Source organism: Siphateles boraxobius, unplaced genomic scaffold (assembly GCF_051911475.1).
Source record: "Siphateles boraxobius isolate OS27281-9 unplaced genomic scaffold, OSU_SipBor_1 13, whole genome shotgun sequence".
Classification (NCBI taxonomy): Eukaryota; Metazoa; Chordata; class Actinopteri; order Cypriniformes; family Leuciscidae; genus Siphateles; species Siphateles boraxobius.
The window spans coordinates 787,204-809,078 of NW_027508733.1; the positions used below are offsets into that span (position 1 = coordinate 787,204).

General features: G+C 41.3%; 2 protein-coding genes across 2 annotated transcripts in view; both read left to right on the forward strand.

Moving 5' to 3' along the window:
• Nucleotides 1-21,875, forward strand: part of LOC143735712 (uncharacterized) — a 237,035-nt gene that overhangs the window by 49,231 nt on the left and 165,929 nt on the right. The gene's annotated exons all lie outside the window — the stretch shown is intronic.
• On the forward strand, nucleotides 622-21,784 carry irf6 (interferon regulatory factor 6). The gene is made up of 8 exons (XM_077225883.1): nucleotides 622-893; nucleotides 1,528-1,701; nucleotides 11,993-12,188; nucleotides 12,680-12,763; nucleotides 14,771-14,965; nucleotides 16,199-16,591; nucleotides 17,597-17,718; nucleotides 21,135-21,784. The coding sequence occupies exons 2-8, from the start codon at nucleotides 1,528-1,530 to the stop codon at nucleotides 21,363-21,365; spliced, it is 1,395 nt and encodes a 464-aa protein (XP_077081998.1). The 5' UTR covers nucleotides 622-893; the 3' UTR covers nucleotides 21,366-21,784.

Sequence of the window (21,875 nt, forward strand, 5' to 3'; positions counted from 1 at the left end):
CGCTTCCTGAGGGAGTGGAGCTAGGACGCAAGGAAAGGAAACGAGGAGGATGCAATAATAACAAATGAGAAGCACCGCTCGATTCGCTGGTTCAAGTGTGTTTAAACTCTGCTCTTAACACACTGAGTTCAGTCGGGTCAGTTTATGTCCAGGGTCTATGTTTAAGTGGATGGATATATTTTGGGCACTACCACACCTGTCCATAAAGCTGAGCCGTATGGAGTCTGGAAAATATGAGAAATCATAATTTTTATATTTTTACCCCAAAACTGATCATTTCTATTCAATATTTCACAACAATTCTTGTGTGTAGCGCTCTAACACCCTGTTTTGACTGAGCGAGCGACCCGAGTTTGAGTCCCGATAACCCGACCTACACCTAATCCTAACCCAACCCAACCCTCACACAACACCAGCTTGTGCTTCCTCTCCAATATATTTAGGCCTATACTTGTATTGTTCATTTCTTACTTTGCCTATTATTGACTATTTAACTGAGTAAAATCTTAAATAAACATAATAATGATTTATTAAGAACAATGAATGTAAATGATGATTCCCACTAGGATATAACTGTAGGCCTGTGTGAGTGTTTTCATTCATGTGTGCGCGTGCCCGTGTGCGCGCGCGTGAGTCACAGAAATGCGCGTGACGTCATCGGTCTACCTGAGTTTCGGCTGACGGTGAAACTCTCGAGCAGAGATTCAAACACACACGAAACGCGGTTCACACAGTTTCACACGGACTCACGGCGAGTGTGTGTGCGTATTATCCTGTGTATGACCGATACTTTCGGACTTTAACCACGTTTATTCATAAACCGCCTCGTTTTGGCGGTAAAGGCCGCAGGATTGGTGTGTTTTTTCCTGTTTGACGCTTCCTGAAACCCTCAGGTGAGACTCATTAATATTTATATCACATTTATATTTAATATTTACAGGCTTTTACTTTCATTTAAAACAATATAATGCGCTCAAATATGCTCTACTATAGGAATTTAAGTGTTTAAATCAGCGGCAAAGAAGTTTTCGTGATTGAGCATCGAATATCAAAGTCACCGGCTTATCGGTTTATCTGACGCTTATTTATGATTACATGAATAAATATATGTTATATGAATAAATCGCTGAATAAATGATCATAATAAAGTGTAATTATTAAATGAGCTTTATCTGGCCTGTGTTTTCAGTCAGTTTTAATGAATGATAATTAAATGAAACATCATCAATTAAAATGCTGTTTAGGCTAACGTTACTGCTGCTAATAATAATAATGTTTTATTATTGTTATTAAGTTTACTATATGAACTGTTATAAATTATATTCAATTTATAAAACTTTTTAACACTATTTAAAAGTCACATACACGGTACACACATATACAATAAACAAGAAAATTAATGAAAAAGTAAAATTCCAGACAAAATAGATGAACTGAAGCAATTGAAAAGTGTTTCTGTGTTAAATTGGCAGGCTGTGGTTTATTCTGCAGGATATGAGAGTTTGATCATTGATGTGTGTTTTCAAGATGTCGTCTCACCCGCGCCGGGTCCGGCTCAAGCCCTGGCTGGTGTCTCAGGTGGAGAACGGGACGTTTCCCGGTCTGGTGTGGCTCGACCGTGAGGCCAAGCGGTTCCAGATCCCATGGAAACACGCCACGCGTCACACACCCCAACAGGAGGAGGAAAACACCATCTTTAAGGTGAGTGTCGGGGATCCCGAGGCCCGAGTACGGCAGGGGCCGGTACCATGATGGTAGTTGGACAAAGTCAGGGTTGATTAGTTTCAAGTTGACAAAACTAAACCAATCCAACCAGGCTTTGTTGGTACCATGATGCTGATCATCAACTTTCTCTGTCAACTCAGGCTTTGATCCTGAGTTTAGGAGTGACATCAGTAGCGAACAGCCAATCACATGCTGAGAAAGAGTGAACTGCACATTTACACAGCAAGAAGAAAATATCTATCTATGAAAGAGGACAACTAAAAGAAAAAGTATTGCGTGAAGTTTGCGTTAGTTACTATTGCGATGAACAAGCTAAAAGCCAAACCACTTTCATGGTGCCTAAAACCCAGGATTGGAGCAAACTAAACTGAAACATAGCTGGCTATCCACCTAAACCGGCTTCATGGTACAGGCCCCGGGACTGATGCGTGTGTGTTTGCCGGGACTGATGCGAGAGTGTTTGCCGGGACTGATGCGTGTGTGTTTGCCGGGACTGATGCGTGTGTGTTTGCCGGGACTGATGCGTGTGTGTTTGCCGGGACTGGTGCGTGTGTGTTTGCCGGGACTGGTGCGTGTGTGTTTGCCGGGACTGGTGCGTGTGTGTTTGCCGGGACTGGTGCGCGTGTGTTTGCCGGGACTGATGCGCGTGTGTTTGCCGGGACTGATGCGCGTGTGTTTGCCGGGACTGATGCGCGTGTGTTTGCCGGGACTGATGCGCGTGTGTTTGCCGGGACTGATGCGCGTGTGTTTGCCGGGACTGATGCGCGTGTGTTTGCCGGGACTGGTGCGCGTGTGTTTGCCGGGACTGGTGCGCGTGTGTTTGCCGGGACTGGTGCGCGTGTGTTTGCCGGGACTGGTGCGCGTGTGTTTGCCGGGACTGGTGCGCGTGTGTTTGCCGGGACTGGTGCGCGTGTGTTTGCCGGGACTGGTGCGCGTGTGTTTGCCGGGACTGGTGCGCGTGTGTTTGCCGGGACTGGTGCGCGTGTGTTTGGCGGGACTGGTGCGCGTGTGTTTGCCGGGACTGATGCGTGTGTGTTTGATGCGCGTGTGTTTGATGCGCGTGTGTTTGATGCGCGTGTGTTTGATGCGCGTGTGTTTTGATGCGCGTGTGTTCGATGCGCGCGTGTGTTTGATGCACGTGTGATCATCGTTTGATCACGTTTGATCATCGTGGATGCGCGTGTGTTCGATGCCCGTGTGTGTTTGATGCGCGTGTGTTTTCCGGGACTGATGCGTGTGTTGCGGCTTTCCTTAAGCCCAGGACAGGTGGTAAGGTGTTCTTCACACATAAAACACTGCACACAGCGATATCCGTTTTGAACAGTTGGTTTTGTCCATTTATTGAGATGTTACGGAGGTTTTACATTGCATTGCTTTCTATGGTAAGAACCATAGATTCCCGCCACCTGTCCCTTCTGATTCAACCCAACTCAGTTTAAATACCATGTGATGGAACAGGTGTGGCTTTCACCTGCACCACTGATGCACACCGCCATCTAGTGGTGGAACAAATTACATTTGGCTCCTACACACCGGCCCCATAATTGTAATAATGCAAATTCACAAATAAACAACATATACATAGGGAGCCATAAATGTCCTTGTAAGTGAATTCCAATTCTGCTTCAGTGCTCAGCTTCTAGTAGTAAACAGATTTTGGACACAGGCCTATCCAACTGTCCTGTTTTTGTCTTCAGTTGGACTGATCGAACAAATCCATTTCTATCAGGATAGGTTTTAATTACTCTTCCCATCAACCAGGAGCCGCGAGGAGCTACAGGATCCATGATAGCAACAATATCTCCTACGGTAAAGCTTCTTCTTGGTTTTATCCATTTCTGCCTCTCTTGTAGTAATGGTAAATATTCCCTTACCCATCTTTTCCAGAAGAGATCTGATAAATATTGTACCTTTCTTCATCGTTTCTTGATGTACAAACTTCATCAAAAACTCCAGGAATCCTCAGTGGTTTAGATTTTAGAAGGAGAATATGATTAGGCGTAAGTGCCTCAAGATCGTTCACATCGTCAGAGGCTTTCGTAATAGGAAGGGCATTAAGGATTGCTTCTATCTCACACAGAAGAGTTTGAAAGCTTTCATCATCCATAGATTGTTGTCTAATGGTTGAATGCAACACCTTTTTCACAAGCCGAATAAGCCTCTCCCAAATTCCACCGATGTGAGACCCGGCAGGAGGGTTAAATATCCACTGAAGTCCCCTTTGTTGATAATGCATGCTGGATCTTGTTATGATCTAACCCAGTTACTGGTTCCCTCAGCTCCCGCTCAGCTCCAACAAAATTTGTACCAATATCTGATCTCAACTGGGCGACTTGACCACGACGACACATAAACCGGCGAATGGCATTAATACAGGAATCTGTATTTAACGTATAGGCCATCTCAAGATGTACAGCCCTGCTTGCCATGCAGGTGAAAATTACCCCGTGGCGCTTAATTGATCCTCGACCTCTCTTGATTTCAATGGGCCCAAAGTAATCAACACCGACGTTTGTAAATGGGGGTAAATCGGGTAAAACTCTCTCTGCTGGCAAGTCAGACATTTTTTGCTCTCCCACCTTTCCTTGAAGGTGACGACATATGACACAGTCAGAGATTATTTTCCAACAAGCAGAATTAGCGTTAGTTATCGCTTACGGAGAAATGGCAACATATAATTTCTTCCTGCATGGCCCAGTTGCTGATGCATGTGCTTCAAGATAAGTTGAGAAATAGCCTGATCTTTAGACAATATAACTGGACGTCTTTCTTCCTCAGGCATGGCAGCCTTAGCAAGTCTCCCTCCTACTCTCAAAAGACCATTTTCCAGCACTGGATCAAGGCGAAAGATGTCACTCTTTTTCTTGACAGTAGCTCCTGCCTTCAATGCAATAATCTCATCAGAAAATCTCTCTTGTTGACAATACTGAATGATAACAGTTTCTGCTCTCATGAGATCATCAGCAGTCAACGTTTTGCCATCCACTTTAGCCTTCATTTTTCTTGTTGCATGAGATCTATTTGCTTCATTTTTTGGAACGTCCTTTGCACAACAGCTGTTGAGTCTCTTATGACAGCCACTCTATTTGCTACAAAGGTGTGGAACCGCTTGGTTTCATTTTGAATATATCTCAGTACAGTCATACTGTCTGTCCAGAATACAGATGAATCCAAATGAATCTACAACTCTCTTTTTAGCATTCTATCAACCCGTACAGCGAGAACAGCAGCTGTGAGTTCCAACCTCGGGATTGTCATCTGTTTTAATGGAGCAACTCTTGACTTTCCTAAAATAAATGCCACTACAGTCCTTTTTTCACTATTCACCAACCTCCAGTATGATACTGTCCCATAGCCATTTCGCTGGCGTCAGAGAAGTGGTGAAGTTGAGCGTGTTTGGATGGACCAAAGTCGTTGGGCTTTACACAACGGTCTACTTTCAGTGCTGCTATAGAATGCAATTTAGCCAGCCATCTTGTCCATCGCTGAGAGAAGACCTGTGGAATCTTATCATCCCAGCCAACGTTGCACTTGCACAGTTCTTGGAGCACCTGTTTTACAGGCAGAGTAAATGGGGAAAGAAACCCCAAGGGGTCATATATGGAACTAACCACAGACAACATGCCACGTCTTGTGTGAGGATGCTCCTTTATGGATAACCTAAAGGTAAATTTATCCTTTTCAGTGCACCAATGCAAACCAAGTACTCGTTCTATTGGAAGATCATCTTTATCCAAGTCAAGCTCTTTAATTACCTTATATCTCTGTTCCTCTGGAATGCTCGACATAACAACACGACTATTACTCAACCATTTTGACAGCTGAAATCCTCCCTTTGCACAAGCAGCAATGAGATTCTGAGTCAAATGGAGTGCTTCAGCTTCTGTAGGCAAAGATGTTAAGCAGTCATCCATATAAAAGTTGTGAAGTATTGTATTCGGAACACAAGGATCAAAGTGAGCTTGATGGTCATGTGCGATCCTCCTCAATGCGTAATTAGCACAGCTAGGTGAGGACACTGCCCCAAAAAGATGAACTTTCATCCTATATTCCATAGCGTTCTGTGTAACATCACCACTAGGATACCACAAAAAACGCAGAAAGTCCAAATGTTTATGAGAAACCTTTACCTGATGAAACATGGCTTGTATATCAGCTATCAAAGCAGCAGGCTCCCGTCTGAATCTTGTGAGAACTCCCAGCAGAGAATTGGTGAGATAGGGACCCTGCAGCAGCTGACCATTCAGAGAGATTCTTTTAAACACTGCACCACAATCGAACACTACTCTTAGAGTTTTCTTTTCCGGATGATACACACCGTGGTGTGGTATGTACCAAATCTTACCATCTTCTCGTTTCAACTGGTGAGGTGGCACTACCTCTGCATATCCTTTGTCAATAACGTCAGACAGAAAAGATGTATACTCCTGCTGATATTCTCGATTTTTTTTTAAACTTCCTTTGTAGACCCAGAACACGCTGTTCTGCAACACTACGGTTGTTTGGCATGATAACATCAGGAGACTTAAAAGGTAAGTCAATACAATAATTACCCTCTTCAAACTTGATTGTGGTTTCCATTATTTCCATGAACTGTTGGTAATTTTTGGACATGATAACATCATTGTCTGACAGTTTCTCATTAAAGTCATGATTGTATTGAACAATCAACAGATCCTCCAGCCTGGCAACAGAGATCCTATTAGCAGTGACTACAGGACAGCCAGTCTCTCCTTTGTCACTACTACCACCTCTTAGTGGCCCATTCACGACCCAGCCCAATAGGGTCTTGACAGCATAGGGTCCCCCGCCTTGGCCGTAAATGATTTCCCACGGTTCCATAAGATTTGATGCATTGAGACCAATCAACAGTTCAACCTCTGTATTAATACTGGGAATTCTGATACTCTCCAGATATGGATAATCTTTCAAGTCATCAAGAGTGAGAATGTTATTCTTGCTCACAGGCATTGATGTTTGACTATACAGCTCTGGTAAATCCACAAAGGTCTGTCCATCCAGGCTTGAAATTTGAAGACCACGGAGCATGAACGTGTCTACGGACTTTTCTTGGCCTAAAGTACGGAGCAGTATGGAGCTTCTTGTTCCAGTAAGATTCAGTTTTCTCATAAGATCTTCTGTACAGAAACTGGCTGAACTTCCTGGATCCAAAAATGAATAGGTGTTGACAATCTTGCTGCCTGACTTCACCTTGACTTGTACTGGAATGATAGACAGAACACACTCCTTGTTCCCGGCCCCATTTTGACCACACGCCTGCAAAGCAGCAAGAGCATTTGTCACTGGTAATGGTGATGGTTCGCCTTTGGTTTCTATGTGAATCAAGGTGGGATGCTTTTGATTGCAGACATCACAAATTAATGGGTTTCTGCACTCTTTACTTACATGTCCAATCTTCAAGCACCCAAAACAGGATCTATTTCCTTTTAAGACGCTCAGTTTTTCTCTGTGTGTCATGTTCTCTAGACGAGAACAACTATCCAATGAATGGCAACCTTTACAGACAATACACATTTTATTGATGTTCTTTTGTTGAGCAAAACTAGTAGAGGTAGTTTGTACTTCAGATGGACACAGCTGTGAAACAGTATGTACAGCTGCAACAGTTGCAAGACCTTTACTAGTAGATTTAGGCTGAGCTTTAGCATGAAAAGGATGCCTGTCCACTCTGTAGATCTCCGAATAATGGATCGGAAAGAATCTTAAACTGATGCTCAATAAACCTCACCAAATCAGAAAACATGGCCCTGTTGCCACGACGCTCCTGTAACTCGCAGGCAGCAGCCCTCCATTTTTCCTCGAAACTTGTAAGGCAGCTTCATCACAATGAGTCGAAGGTTAGATGGAACATTCATTTCGTCCATATGCTGTAAGTCTTCCATTACATTACAACAGCTTCTCAGAAAAATTGAAAAAGACTCCAAAGCATCAACATCTTCACCCTTTAACATAGGCCAGCGCATGACCTTCTCCATATATGCTGCTGTTACTTTGATTTCGCTACCAAAATGTTCTTTAAGCAGATTCTTTGCCCGGTCATATCCTTGATCAGCTCTCATATTGTGACAACTACGGACTAACTCTCTTCGCCGTCCTCTTCTATATTGCTCTAGATAGTAAAGGCATTCTTGCTTGTCCTCGGTTTTCTTTTCAATGGCTTGTTCAAAAGCCTGAACAAAAGAGCCATACTGCAATGGATCTCCATCAAACTGCAGTATCCTTCGAGGTGGAAGAGAAACCAATGCTTTCTGTTGCAACAATTGAGCGGTAATGTTAGTTTGCTGTTGTACATCATCATACAAAGTAGAATTAGGAGTAGAAACTTGAGTGGTAATTTGTTAAGGCAACAAATGTTGTGTCTGAATGTTATCTTCAGGCCTGTAGGAACTTCAATTCTGCTGCTTTGCAGATGAAGGTTTATAGTTCATTGAAGCTGGTGCTTGAGTTTGCATGCTTGATCTCTCCTTTGGACGTACAACCAAATTTTCATGTTGAGTACTTCCATTTCTTGGCTGTAAAGACATCTTTGGGTTAGAGCATTTATTTGATGTACATGATTTTACATGCTTCACATAATATGCATTCATTGGATCCTCTTCCTTACTCATTCGTTCAACACTTCCTTCACTCATTTCCAGCACAGACAATTTAGCAGTGGCAGCAGCTAATTTTGATTCCATTTGTAATTGTTCCTTTTCTCTCCGCAGTTTCTCTTTTTGTCTTTGAAGATCTTCCTCTTTGGCCTCAAGAACATGCAATTTTTTCAAAGCGGTTACAGATTGCAAAAGGCCTGCCTTTTCAGCTTTAGCTTTGAGACGAGCAGATGCAGTGCTTGAAGCCTTTGAAGAACCTGACGAGGAATGGGGTTTAAAGCGAGATCCTTGCTTTGAAGCATTAGATACACTGTCATCAGGATTTACATTTGTGTCTATTAAAGACATTCCATCATCATATAAAACTCCAGCATCAGATAACCATTGTTTGACATCAGTTATGAACTCATTATTTTCTTTCAATTTGCCAACAAGCCACCTTTGTTGCTATTCCCACTCAGTTTTAAGCATGGGCATTTTCAGCAATGAATTATGAGTTTCAACGGCATCTTTGCACAGTGTTTCATAACTCTTGAAATATTTTTGCACATCAGAATAGGGTTGTAACGGTATACCGGTATGGCGGTTTATCGCGATATTGACTTGTACGATTATCATATCGTGAACATTTGCTTATCCACGGTTTTGGAAAAAAAATTAAAGCAGATCTCAAATGCGCATATGCAACTTATTTCCACTTGACTACTCCACCTATACATGTGCACTGGAGAAAATGTCTGAGACTGAGGCTGCGAATTCTTCGAAAAAAAAATTTAAAATCTGCAGTGTGGGAATACTTTGGGTATCCGAAAAACGAACGTGGGTTTTTCCTTGAAGATTGATATCCAGTTGTGTCCAGAAATATGGACGAAGAGTGGCTGCAAAATGAGGAAATATGTCAAATATGTTCTCCCATATTCGCGAAAACCTTCCCTCCCTGCAGATAAAGTTCATATTATTTACGTGTTGCTGTGGGAATTTACAATATAACGCAGATGTCACGTAAAATGCGCGATTTGATAGATGGATGAATAAATCTAAAATATAGCTGTGCAATAAATAAAATCGCTATATGAGTGTGTCTATTAAACAGCGCAAAAAACTGTAAATCTATATTCTGCTTGTATACCTAGTATATACTCAAGTATGTGTGACGCTCATGGTGTTTAAAGCGTCTGCCGTCTCACTCACTATATAAGGACGTGAACACATGAACATATCCAGAGCTGCTCTGAGAGAACTAAATGAGCATTTCATAATTTTGTTGAAAATAATCATTGTCAAATACACTCTGACTGAAACTCATAGGAGTTTAGTACAACCTGTCAAAATAAAAATTATCTTAAATAAAAATTAATAAATTTAGAATTTTATTAATTCAATTGATCAAACATGTTTGTTCAAATGTGAGATCTGCAGCTTTATTTTTTCTTTCTTATTTTTTCAAAAGGTAGATTAAAAAAGTTTTTTTAATAAACCATATGTTCAACCAAAAAACCCTATCAGTTTTCATTAATTTAAGGTTCATTGCAGCTGATAATAATAATCATTGTTTAATACCGTAAACCGTGAAACCGTGATATTTTCTGAGACTATTATCATACCGTGAAAATCTCATACCGTTACAACCCTACATCAGAAACAGTTTCTTTGGTCACTTTTCCAGAAAGAAGATCGTTGATCCTTTGTTTAATTTGATTTGTTTGAGTGAACTTTGATTTACATTGCTTTTGTAAATTCTCAATAGACAATGAAACACCGTGGTCAGTCATTTTCCTGACTCTTTTCTCTGTTCCAACAGCACTGTTTCTCTCAATAACAGCATGGCCATGCACTGAACTACTTTCATAACATCGACATCATCCTTTTAGCTCGTGAATTCATCATCATCATTCATTTCTCCAATGACGCTTATTGCGCACACACGCGCGTTCCCTTTAATGCACGTTCAATAAGCCACAAAGCGAAGGTAATGATGCTGAACAAAGTGAAATCCACTTCAACACAACATGCAACAAGCTGAAAGTATTGTTGATTGTAGAAGAACATAATCATTCGAACTCAGGCCGAGATTCAAACTTCTTCCTGTATCAGATCTCATAATGTGATGAATATCGCTCAAAGAAGTTCACTCACCGTTGTTTTGTAGAGCTTCTGAGATTTCACCGCATGCACAAGCTTGAAGCATAAACACTCTGTTCAGTTTTAGACGATAAGACTCTGCAACACATCAAGTAAGCGATCCACACTCCAGTAGTAGTCACTCACTCTGCCATATGCGCCAGTCAAACCCTTTTCCATTCACAGAATTCCTCCGTCCATTCCAATGCACAAAAACTCAATTCCAAACGATATCTCCTTAATCCGAGAGAGGTTCTTACTTGTGTTTCCGCTTTCCTTATGCCCAGGACAGGTGGTAAGGTGTTCTTCACACATAAAACACTGCACACAGCGATATCCGTTTGAACAGTTGGTTTTGTCCATTTTATTGAGATGTCACGGAGGTTTTACATTGCATTGCTTTCTATGGTAAGAACCATAGATTCCCGCCACCTGTCCCTTCTGATTCAACCCAACTCAGTTTAAATACCATGTTACATTTACAATTACATTAGGCTCCTACAGCGTGTGTGTTTGCCGGGACTGATGCGCGTGTGTTTGATGCGTGTGTGTTTGCCGGGACTGATGCGTGTGTGTTTGCCGGGACTGATGCGTGTGTGTTTGCCGGGACTGATGCGTGTGTGTTTGGGACTGATGCGTGTGTGTTTGGGACTGATGCGTGTGTGTTTGGGACTGATGCGTGTGTGTTTGGGACTGATGCGTGTGTGTTTGCCGGGACTGATGCGTGTGTGTTTGCCGGGACTGATGCGAGAGTGTTTGCCGGGACTGATGCGAGAGTGTTTGCCGGGACTGATGCGTGTGTGTTTGGGACTGATGCGTGTGTGTTTGCCGGGACTGATGCGAGAGTGTTTGCCGGGACTGATGCGAGAGTGTTTGCCGGGACTGATGCGAGAGTGTTTGCCGGGACTGATGCGAGAGTGTTTGCCGGGACTGATGCGAGAGTGTTTGCCGGGACTGATGCGCGTGTGTTTGCCGGGACTGATGCGTGTGTGTTTGGCGGGACTGATAAGTGTGTGTTTGCCGGGACTGATGCGTGTGTGTTTGCCGGGACTGATGCGAGAGTGTTTGCCGGGACTGATGCGTGTGTGTTTGCCGGGACTGATGCGTGTGTGTTTGCCGGGACTGATGCGTGTGTGTTTGCCGGGACTGATGCGTGTGTGTTTGGGACTGATGCGTGTGTGTTTGGGACTGATGCGTGTGTGTTTGGGACTGATGCGTGCGTGTGTGTTTGCCGGGACTGATGCGTGCGTGTGTGTTTGCCGGGACTGATGCGTGCGTGTGTGTTTGCCGGGACTGATGCGTGCGTGTGTGTTTGCCGGGACTAATGCGTGTGTGTTTGTCGGGACTGATGCGTGTGTGTTTGCCGGGACTGATGCGTGTGTGTTTGCCGGGACTGATGCGTGTGTGTTTGTGACTGATGCGTGTGTGTTTGCCGGGACTGATGCGAGAGTGTTTGCCGGGACTGATGCGTGTGTGTTTGCCGGGACTGATGCGTGTGTGTTTGCCGGGACTGATGCGTGTGTGTTTGCCAGGCCTGGGCCGTGGAGACCGGGAAGTATCAGGAAGGTGTGGACGAGCCGGATCCGGCTAAATGGAAAGCTCAGCTGAGATGTGCTCTGAACAAGAGCCGCGAGTTCAACCTCATCTACGACGGGACCAAAGAGGTTCCCATGAACCCGCTGAAGATCTACGACGTGTGTGATATTCCACAGACCATCAGCAACCCAGGTAACACACACACACTCGCACTACCACTCACAAAACATGTAAAATCTTGTTATTCTCAAAAAGTTATACTCGTAAATACCTATTATTATTCATAAATAATAGAACTTTATTTACATGTTATAACTTTTCTTGATTTTTTTCTTTAAAATGTTACTTTATTCTTGATTTGTTTAAATATTATGAATTTTTGATTTATTATTTTCAAAATTGTGACTAATATAATGTAAAAAAAATCAAGAATACTTTTTTTTATATGACTTTATTATTGATTCTTTAAAAAATGTTATCACTTTATTGTTTGTTTTTTAGTTTTATGACTTTATTCTTGATTTAAAAAAAAATTATATTACTTTAGAGTTTTTATAAATGTAATTTTTTTTATTTTTATTACTTCTATTACTAAAATATGACTTTTTCATGTTATTATTATTATAAAGAAATAAAAGTAAGTATGTAGTGTGCAAGTGTTTGGTGAACTCTGTGTGTCTCAGGTTCAGTGACCACGTATGAGACCGACGGCGATGAAGACGACGTTCCCGACACTCCTGAACCTCCTCCGCCATATCCACCTCACGGTACTGGTGTAAACCCGTCTTAAACTCTCTGTACATGTGCTTTAAAGGGTCATCGGGTGCAAAAATCACTTTTATAAGGTGTTTGCATATAAATGTGTCTTAGCAGTGTGTGGACACAACCACCATACAATGTTTAGGCTTTTGGAGGATAAAAAAAAGGAGTGAATGGATTTTTTTCACTCTCAATAATCAAGTCGTTGATTTTCTGCTCCGCCCCCGACCGCTGGCGAACTGTCCCGTATTAGCATATTTCCCATATTAGCATATTTCCCATATTAGCATATTTCCCATATTAGCGTATTTCCTGTATTAGTATATTTTTGTCCGCCAAGGCTACATTTTTTGTTGTTTACTTTGATAGGGACAGATACAAAAAACATAGATAAACTTAAACAGTCATCTGATGTATGTATCATAGTGCTTTTAGCTAAAGCCAATTCACAACACTTGTCCCTAGTAGTGCTTTAAGTAAAAAAAAAAAATGCTGACTAACATTATTATAAATGAGATAGAGAAATTAAATGAAATGCAATGAAAAGAGCAACAAAAAAAAGTATACAGAGAGAGCACAATGCAAAAACTAAATATGAGCCCAATATTGTTCCTGAATTAGCCACAATTTAGTTGGGTAATCTTGCAATACATTTCAAGTGGTCTGGTAGAGAATTACATAATTTCGCAATTTTACTGAAAAGGCAGTTTGGGCAAAAGATGTTCTATGGAAAGAGACTTGCAATAGGGCGGAGGAGCAGCGTTATTCAGGCATTTGAAGACCAATTTAACAAAGTGCAGGGAGATAAAATTAGCAAAACTTTAAATCTTATATTTGCTTAGAATTTGAGAGTAGCCGCGTTTCCATTACCCTTCAAATTGCGCAAATTTAAAATGTAATATACGCCAATGGAAACTCGTAAATTTCTCAAAAATTCCCATTTATCGCAAAAAAGTTTTTACGCTCGCATGAGGAGGTTTTTCAAGCAATTTGAAAATTAAATATTTTGCAAAACTGCAATGGAAACAGTTTGTGCGCATTTATAGTCACCTGACGTAGAAGACGCGGTGTGTTTGGACAGAATACGAGACTGAGTTCTTTATTATACTCATAAAAGAGAAAATAATTAGAGGAAAACTGGATTCTAAACCTCAAAGAAATGCCACAATCACAAGCTTGAAGCAGAAATGAGGGAGAAACACCTAGAAACATCTCATACTGTATGTGCCGCTCTCAAATATAATTTAGACATTTTACATTTAGAAAAAAAATGGAAAAGTTTTGCGCAAATCTGTAATGGAAACGCGGCTAATGATGGTACCTCATTCTCTTCTTGTCCAGGATTTTCAAGCCTCGGTTATAAAGACACTCTATAGACTTAACTGATGACTGGTGAGCTTGGGACCTTGTGGTTAAGCCATACGATATGTGTGAGAAAATCATAGAATTTATAAAAATAAAAGCAGAGTCAAGTCAAATCAAATAGTTTTACACAACCATTGAGTAATTTTAACCAAAGTATGTTACTAACTTTACATGAAGACCCTAAAGAATCATCCCAACTTGTGGAAAATGGGCGTCCGATGACCCCTTTAAAGATGCTGTATGAAACTTTTTCACTCTACTAAAGCATAAAAATACCATAATATGTTTGCATATTTTAGGAAACATGCTAAGTTCACATACACGTTTATCTGAAAAACACTTCTACAGCCAGTTACTTTACTGTGAAATGTGCGTTTCCTGACTGGAATGTGTGTTATTGTTTTGGTCTGTAATGTTGCTAATTTGCTAATTTTCATTGTCCGTTTCGCTCGTTCGTGTTGTTTGTGTCTCAAACTGGCGACCCGTGTGTGCGTAGTGTCTGAGGAGGCGGGAGAAACGTCGATCTCCGATATGTTGATTGGACTGCAGTACCTATTCCCACCACTAGTCATTCTTACAGACTGCAGCTTTAAGTGTTGCTGTATTTAATGCGGCGTGTGTTGTGTCTGACTGTGATGTGTCGTGCGCAGGCGTGAGTCCGGTCTGGAGTCCTCCCGGGTCCGTGTCCCCGATGACGCCGGCCAGCTGCCCTCCCCCCCCGCCCCCCGCCGAGGTGTGGCCGAAGAAGGAGCCGCTGGACGTGGAGATGCAGCCGGAGATCCAGACACCCTCGGCCTTCGACGGCATGTTCGCCACCCCGGAGACCTGGATCAGCTCTCTGCCCAGTAACTACACACACACACACACATTGTAACGCACACACACACACACACATTACACTTACATGTTACACTTTCACACACACACACATTGTAACGCACACACACACACACACACACACACACACATTACACTTACATGTTACACTTTCACACACCCACGTTACACTAACACACGATGCACTCACACGTTACACTTACACACCCACACAGGTTACACTAACTCATGTTACACTCTCACACGCACGCACGCACACACACACACACACACTCACATACCCAACACCCGTTAAACTCTCACTCACACAAATGTTACACACGTTACACCCACATATGCATTACACACTCTTATACACAATCACAAACACACACACACACACGTTGTAACACACTTCCGCACACACACACAGATGTTACCCTCACGTTACACTGACACACGTTACACTCTCTCTCTCTCTCTCTCTCTCACGCACTACAAACACGTTACACTCACTCTCACACACACTACTCTAATACACGTTGCACTCTCACACACACATTACACACACGCACGTTGTAACACACTTCCGCACACACACACAGATGTTATTCTCACGTTACACTGACACACGTTACTCTCTCTCTCACGTACTACAAACACGTTACACTCACTCTCACACACACTACACTAATACATGTTGCACTCTCACACACACGTTACACACACACACACGTTGTAACACTTCCGCACACACACACACAGATGTTACTATCACATGTTACACTGACACACGTAACACTCTCTCTCTCTCACGCTCTACAAACACACGTTACACACACACACTACACTAATACACGTTGCACTCACACACGCACACACACACACGTTACACTCACACACCAACACACACGTTACACACATAGGCGTTACACACTCTCATACAACCACACACACGTTCTAACACACTTATGCACACACACACAGATGTTACTCTCATGTTACACTAACACACGTTACTCTCTCTCACACACACTACAACACTACACAAACACGTTACTCTCTCACACACACACACACGTTACACACACATAGCCACACACTTTGTAACACACTCACACGTTTCACACACACTCGCTCACACACACTTCATCAGTTTGTGTTTTCACCTTTGTTTCTATCAACAAAAATGTTTTAGTTGTAGTCAACAACAATAACCCTCAAATCACACCCATAATGCACTCTGTGTGTGTGTTTCTCAGTGACGGACCTGGAGGTGCAGTTTTATTACCGCGGTAAGGAAGTGTCTCCTCCGGTGATCGTGAGCAACCCTCAGGGCTGCCGGCTGTTCTACGGGGACCTGGGGCCGATCGTGAACCAGGAAGAGCTGTTCGGGCCGGTGAGCCTGGAGCAGGTGCGCTTCCCCCCGACCGAACACATCACCAACGACAAGCAGCGCGTGTTCACCAGCCGGCTGCTGGACGTGATGGACCGCGGGCTCATCCTGGAGGTCAACGGCCACGACATCTACGCCGTGCGGCTCTGCCAGTGTAAAGTGTACTGGTCCGGCCCCTGCGCGCCCAATCCCAACGCTCCCAACCTCATCGAGCGCCAGCACAAGGTCAAGCTCTTCTGCCTGGAGTCCTTCCTGAGCGGTGAGACACACTCCTACACCTGGGATTAGGGATGCAGCGAAATTTCGGCTGCCGAAAATTATCGGCTAAAAAAAGGGCGTTTTCGGTTTTTGGCCGAAAGAGAAATTACGCGGCCCCTCAGTGTTCAGAGATCAGGTTTCACTCGGCTCAGCATGTTTTGTTACGCTCGGCTTCCGAAGATGCACAACTTCGAAACGTGTGTGTGTGTGTGTGTTTTTCGCGCTCTGCTCAGTCGCTCACAGCCCAAAACGCATGTACCGTTCACGCTCACCGGAAAGTCCGTTAAAAACGTGTCAACATTAAATTTTTGTGTTACTTAAAATAAAAGTGTGGTTATTTTATTGGCTTATTTTTTTTAATTAAAATTCATAAAATTATTGAATTTAATTAAAACGTTTTATAATAATACAATTATAAAAAAACCAAGAAATTACTTTTTTTTTTTTTTAAAGCATTTTTGGTTTCGTTTTTCGGCAGAGTGCTTCTAGAATTTTCATTTCGGTGCATCCTTACCTGGGTTATTTTTACAGGGTTCATACAATTTGCTTAAAGTCCTGGTACTTGAAAAACGCTTGACGTATTTAAATACGATGTGTATATAAAATAATTTTTTTTCAAAAAAACACATTTAATTTTTTCACGCCGTTAACACTGCAGCCCGTCTGATAATCCCTCAAAAGACCTTTCCCGATACGAAGTACTCCAACATTATGATGTAAAATATTATTCATTGGACAATAATAGCCATTATAAACATTGTGTTTAATATATATATTATTAAATATGTTGTATTTTGGATACCTTGTATCTGTAATTTGTGTTTTAAAACTTAAATACTAAAGATATTGTTTGATAAGTGTGATAGTCCTTAAAAAAACCCAAAAAAGTAGTGCTTGAAAGTCCTGGAATTCTCTTTTTTTTCAGTATCTGTACGAACCCTGTTTGTATCCAAGCGTGAAGGTGTTTGTGATGCTGTTGTGTGTTTGTGCCGGTGTGTGTCCGCAGGGGTCATCACACACCAGCGGGGTCAGTCCTCTTCTGAGCCGCCGCTCTACGACATTCACCTGTGTTTCGGGGAGGAGTGGCCCGACGGCAGACCCAGAGAGAGGAAACTCATCACGGTGCAGGTGAGACCTGTGGAGTGGTGCATTATGGGCCACGGTGGCTGTCTATCTGCACTAGCGTTTATAATGCATTCAATTTAATATCCAACAATATTATTGATCTCCTGCATTCACACCATTATATGAGAACTAAACTGAGCTGGACGATGACATCACGGTTTTCTCTAGAATGGCCATATATGTATATGTAGTAAATTAATAACTTTTTTATTACAAAAATGAACCATCACTGAACTTACTTAAGCTGGACTGTGACGCTATTTTCTTCTGGAAACAAACTTTGCTGCATTATTTTCCTGTTATCTCTGTAAAGCTGCTTTGAAACACTCTGTGTTGTAAACAGCGCAGTATAAATAAAGCTGACTCGACTGGACTAGAGAGTGCGTTAGTGCCCGCCCCCTTTCCGGAAGTATTATTTTCCGTTCGTTTTTCCCATAGGAATTTCACAAAAGTCTGTGTTATAAGCCATGGAGCTGCGAGGAGAATCACATTACAAACTTTGAAATCGGACATCATATGTTAATATTAAAAATCTTACATTATAATATTAATCGTTGTTTGCTCAGTTTTTGTGTTTACTGTATATATGTAACTTATACAGCTCATTTAAAAATGTTAATTATATATATATATATATATATATATATATATATATATATATATATATATATATATATAATATTATATATCTTGCTAAATATACATATATTCAACTATTTAAACTCCCCCTGTAGTCAATTTTATCCCTTAAAATCCCTTCTATATTCAAACGTTTTTTTCCCTTAAAATATCTTGAATGTAACTCGACACTCGACTTAGTTTTGTTGCTCAAACTAAGAAATAAATTCGGTATCTGCCCATTTGTTTGTAAAAAGTCGGTGCATCCATAGTTATTTAATTGCTATATTTAATGTTTTTATATTTATAAATGAAATCCGTTTTAAATTGCATTTTAAAAGGCTATAACTAGTTTAATTTTATACTTGCAATGCAGTTAAAAATATAAATTTATCACGTAGAAGCAACAAATAAACGTAAACTACGAATGCATGGTTTATAAAATAAATTGAAACTGGTCCTTTTTACCAAAGCTGTGTTTAGCTACTCGAAACATTGGGGTTTTAGCCTAAAATTGTCTTTGAAGCTAAGCTAGCCTTAGCGTGTGAACTAGCCGATCGTATTTCCCATATTGATGTTCAGGTGCAAGTATGCAGAGGTGTCAAGTAACGTACAAATCCTTCGTTACCGTACTTAAGTAGAAATTTTGGGTATCTATACTTTACTGGAGTCATTATTTTGCAGCCATTTTTTACTTCTTCTCCTTACATTTTTTTTATACAATTATCTGTACTTTCTACTCCTTTAAAAATAGCCTCCTATTTAATTTCGGCTTGTTTTCATTCCAGCCTGTCATCGCTAAAAAAAAAAACCTATCCAGATAGAGTGAATTTGATTGTTTGGATGAGAAGTATCAACATATACCATTCCGTCACTCTACTGCAGTGTTACTCATTGCGCGGCTCGCCAAGCTTTCATTTGTGTCTCGCATGGCTGTAAATAATACAGTGATATGATCAAGCAGTCACTACAGATATTTCATAAAAACATTTAAAAAGAAGTTGGACTATAACATAACCCATTAAAAACTCAAAGTGTCAGCTCTATTTTCAAATAATTTTGATCGGATTGAAAGGGGTGGTTTATCGAGAGAACATGTTCACTTGATCGATTGAAAACCGAAACTGAAAGGACGCCGTCCGTCGCGCTGAACGCGCTGTTCTTCTGATGAATAAAGTGTCGTATAAACGAGTGTCACGTCGTTCTATAATTCTCCTTTCACTCAGTATCTGTGAAGTGAAGCAGGACAACGGCTCACCAGTCCTTGTTTCAGATTCTCATCCACAGACGACAGATTTTGGGCATTTTTACTGCGTGATCAATACAAACAGCACGGCATAACGGTTCATCATAGTCTGCAAATTATGACCAGAATTTGATATTAAGTCTGCTGTTTAAAACAAATAAAGAACCAATGTAGGAAAATGGTTATTACGCGACAACAGCGGGAAACTTTGTATATTTGTGCAGTGTGCGAATGTCAAAAAACCTATTCCCAATTTGAATCTTTTGACTTATAAACGTGCACATCACCCCGATCATGCATCATATCACGATGTTAAGCATTCATGTAAACTACAATACATTCAGATTAATCAATCACAATGAATTCAGACCGATTGAAACAAAAGTTGTGCATGTAAACATATCCAGTCCCTGCGGAGTTGCCAGCTATGGCGGTATTTCCAGCTCTTAACGCCGCATGTGCTCTTGGATGATTAGATACATGAGGCGCTAATGTAGAAAAAAATAACTTAATGTCATTCTGGGATGAATCTATTCTGGAAATCCTGCTTTTTTTGTCATTAAGGGAAATCATCTTGTCTCAGTTACAAATTTGACTGGTAAATCATTAAAAAAAAAATATTTATTGCATTGCATATTGAATGTTCAGGGGTGACATATTAATAAACAGACATGGTATTTATGACTGGATGTAACTTTTTATACTTTCCTGTAAAAATGGCTCTCCTACTGACTTTGTCCTATCAGTGCGGCTCTCATGAAAAAAATAGTGAAGACCACTGCTCTACTGGTTTGTACGCGGTGCTTCAATGGGCATATATGAAACAGGCATATATAGTGCATCCCACATTTTTCAGCATAAACTTGTTTTTTTTATATAAATACAATTTTAATTGGTTTTCATTAGACATAACAAAACATTAAAAATAAATAAATAAAAAAAGCCACAATCAAGATAATAATAAATGAAAAATAATATTAAAGAAATTACATTTTATGCACAATATTGTGGGCAAGTTACAATTCAAGTGTGTAGTCATCCTTCAAAGTAACCAACTGAATGAAATTCTCCCACATGTCAACATCTCTATGCTTTCCGTTCACCTTAGCTAACATTCTTTCATATTATACATTCTCCACCATAAACTCAATCCACATTTTAAATGAAGGACATTGAATATCTTTCCAAAATCGGAGTATCAATCGTAGCCTACTCAACATTATCTTTTTAATATAACATTATAGTCATTACGGACTTTAGAAAAATGTATTTTCCCCCTGTGGCGCGGCCTGAGCTTTTGTTCTTAATGGCATTTTTTTACTTTTATACTTTGAGTAGTTTTGAAACCAGTACTTTTACTCGAGTAAAAAGCTTGAGTTGATACTTCAACTTCTACTGAAGTCTTTTTAAACTCTAGTAGGCCTATCTATACCTCTACCTGAGTAATGAATCTGAACACTTTTGACAGCTCTGTAAGCGTCACGCCCGAACAAGGCCATCATCTTCTCGAAGCTAACGGCGTTGAGCTAACGGCTCCGCGTGTCTGTGTTTGCAGGTGGTGCCGGTGGTGGCGCGCATGATCAGCGAGATGTTTTCTGGCGACTGCACGCGCTCGTTCGACAGCGGAAGCGTGCGTTTGCAGATCTCCATCCCCGACATCAAAGACAACATCGTCACACACCTCAAGCAGCTTTACCGGCTCCTGCAGACGCACCAGGGCCAGGAGAACTGGCCCCTGCCGCCCGGGGCCGGCCTCCACCTCACGCAGGCCCTGCAGACGCAGTGATGACCCAGCCTTTTAGCCGGAACTACTCCACACGCGCCAGAGACTCGGAGACTCTCGCTGGGGCGTTTCAGAGTGTGTGAATGTCTCTCGGTCGAAGTCTAGTGTGTGTTAATGATCAGCCACAGCAAACGTCCGCCCACATATTTATCCTTCAGCTCTTTTATCAGCGGGACTCACTTCTGATGCTCCTCGCTTCAGTTTCACACGATATATAATGAGCTTTTAACCACGTTATTGTGTTTTTACTGCTGATGTATATTACGCTTATAATCAAACTGTCAGGTTTATGTGGTTTTTCGCACTTTTGGGGTTGAATATCATCTAGTTTTTTTAACCGTAATATGTATTTGACATCCCATCATGTAGAATTGTGTAATAATGTTACTTGGATTTATCAAATAAAATGAAAAACGCACAAAGTGAGTGAGTGTTTTTGTTGTTTCAAGTGGAACTTCTGCTATGATTCAGTTGTTAATGTGAAAACATGAGGATGATTTAGCACTGATTAAA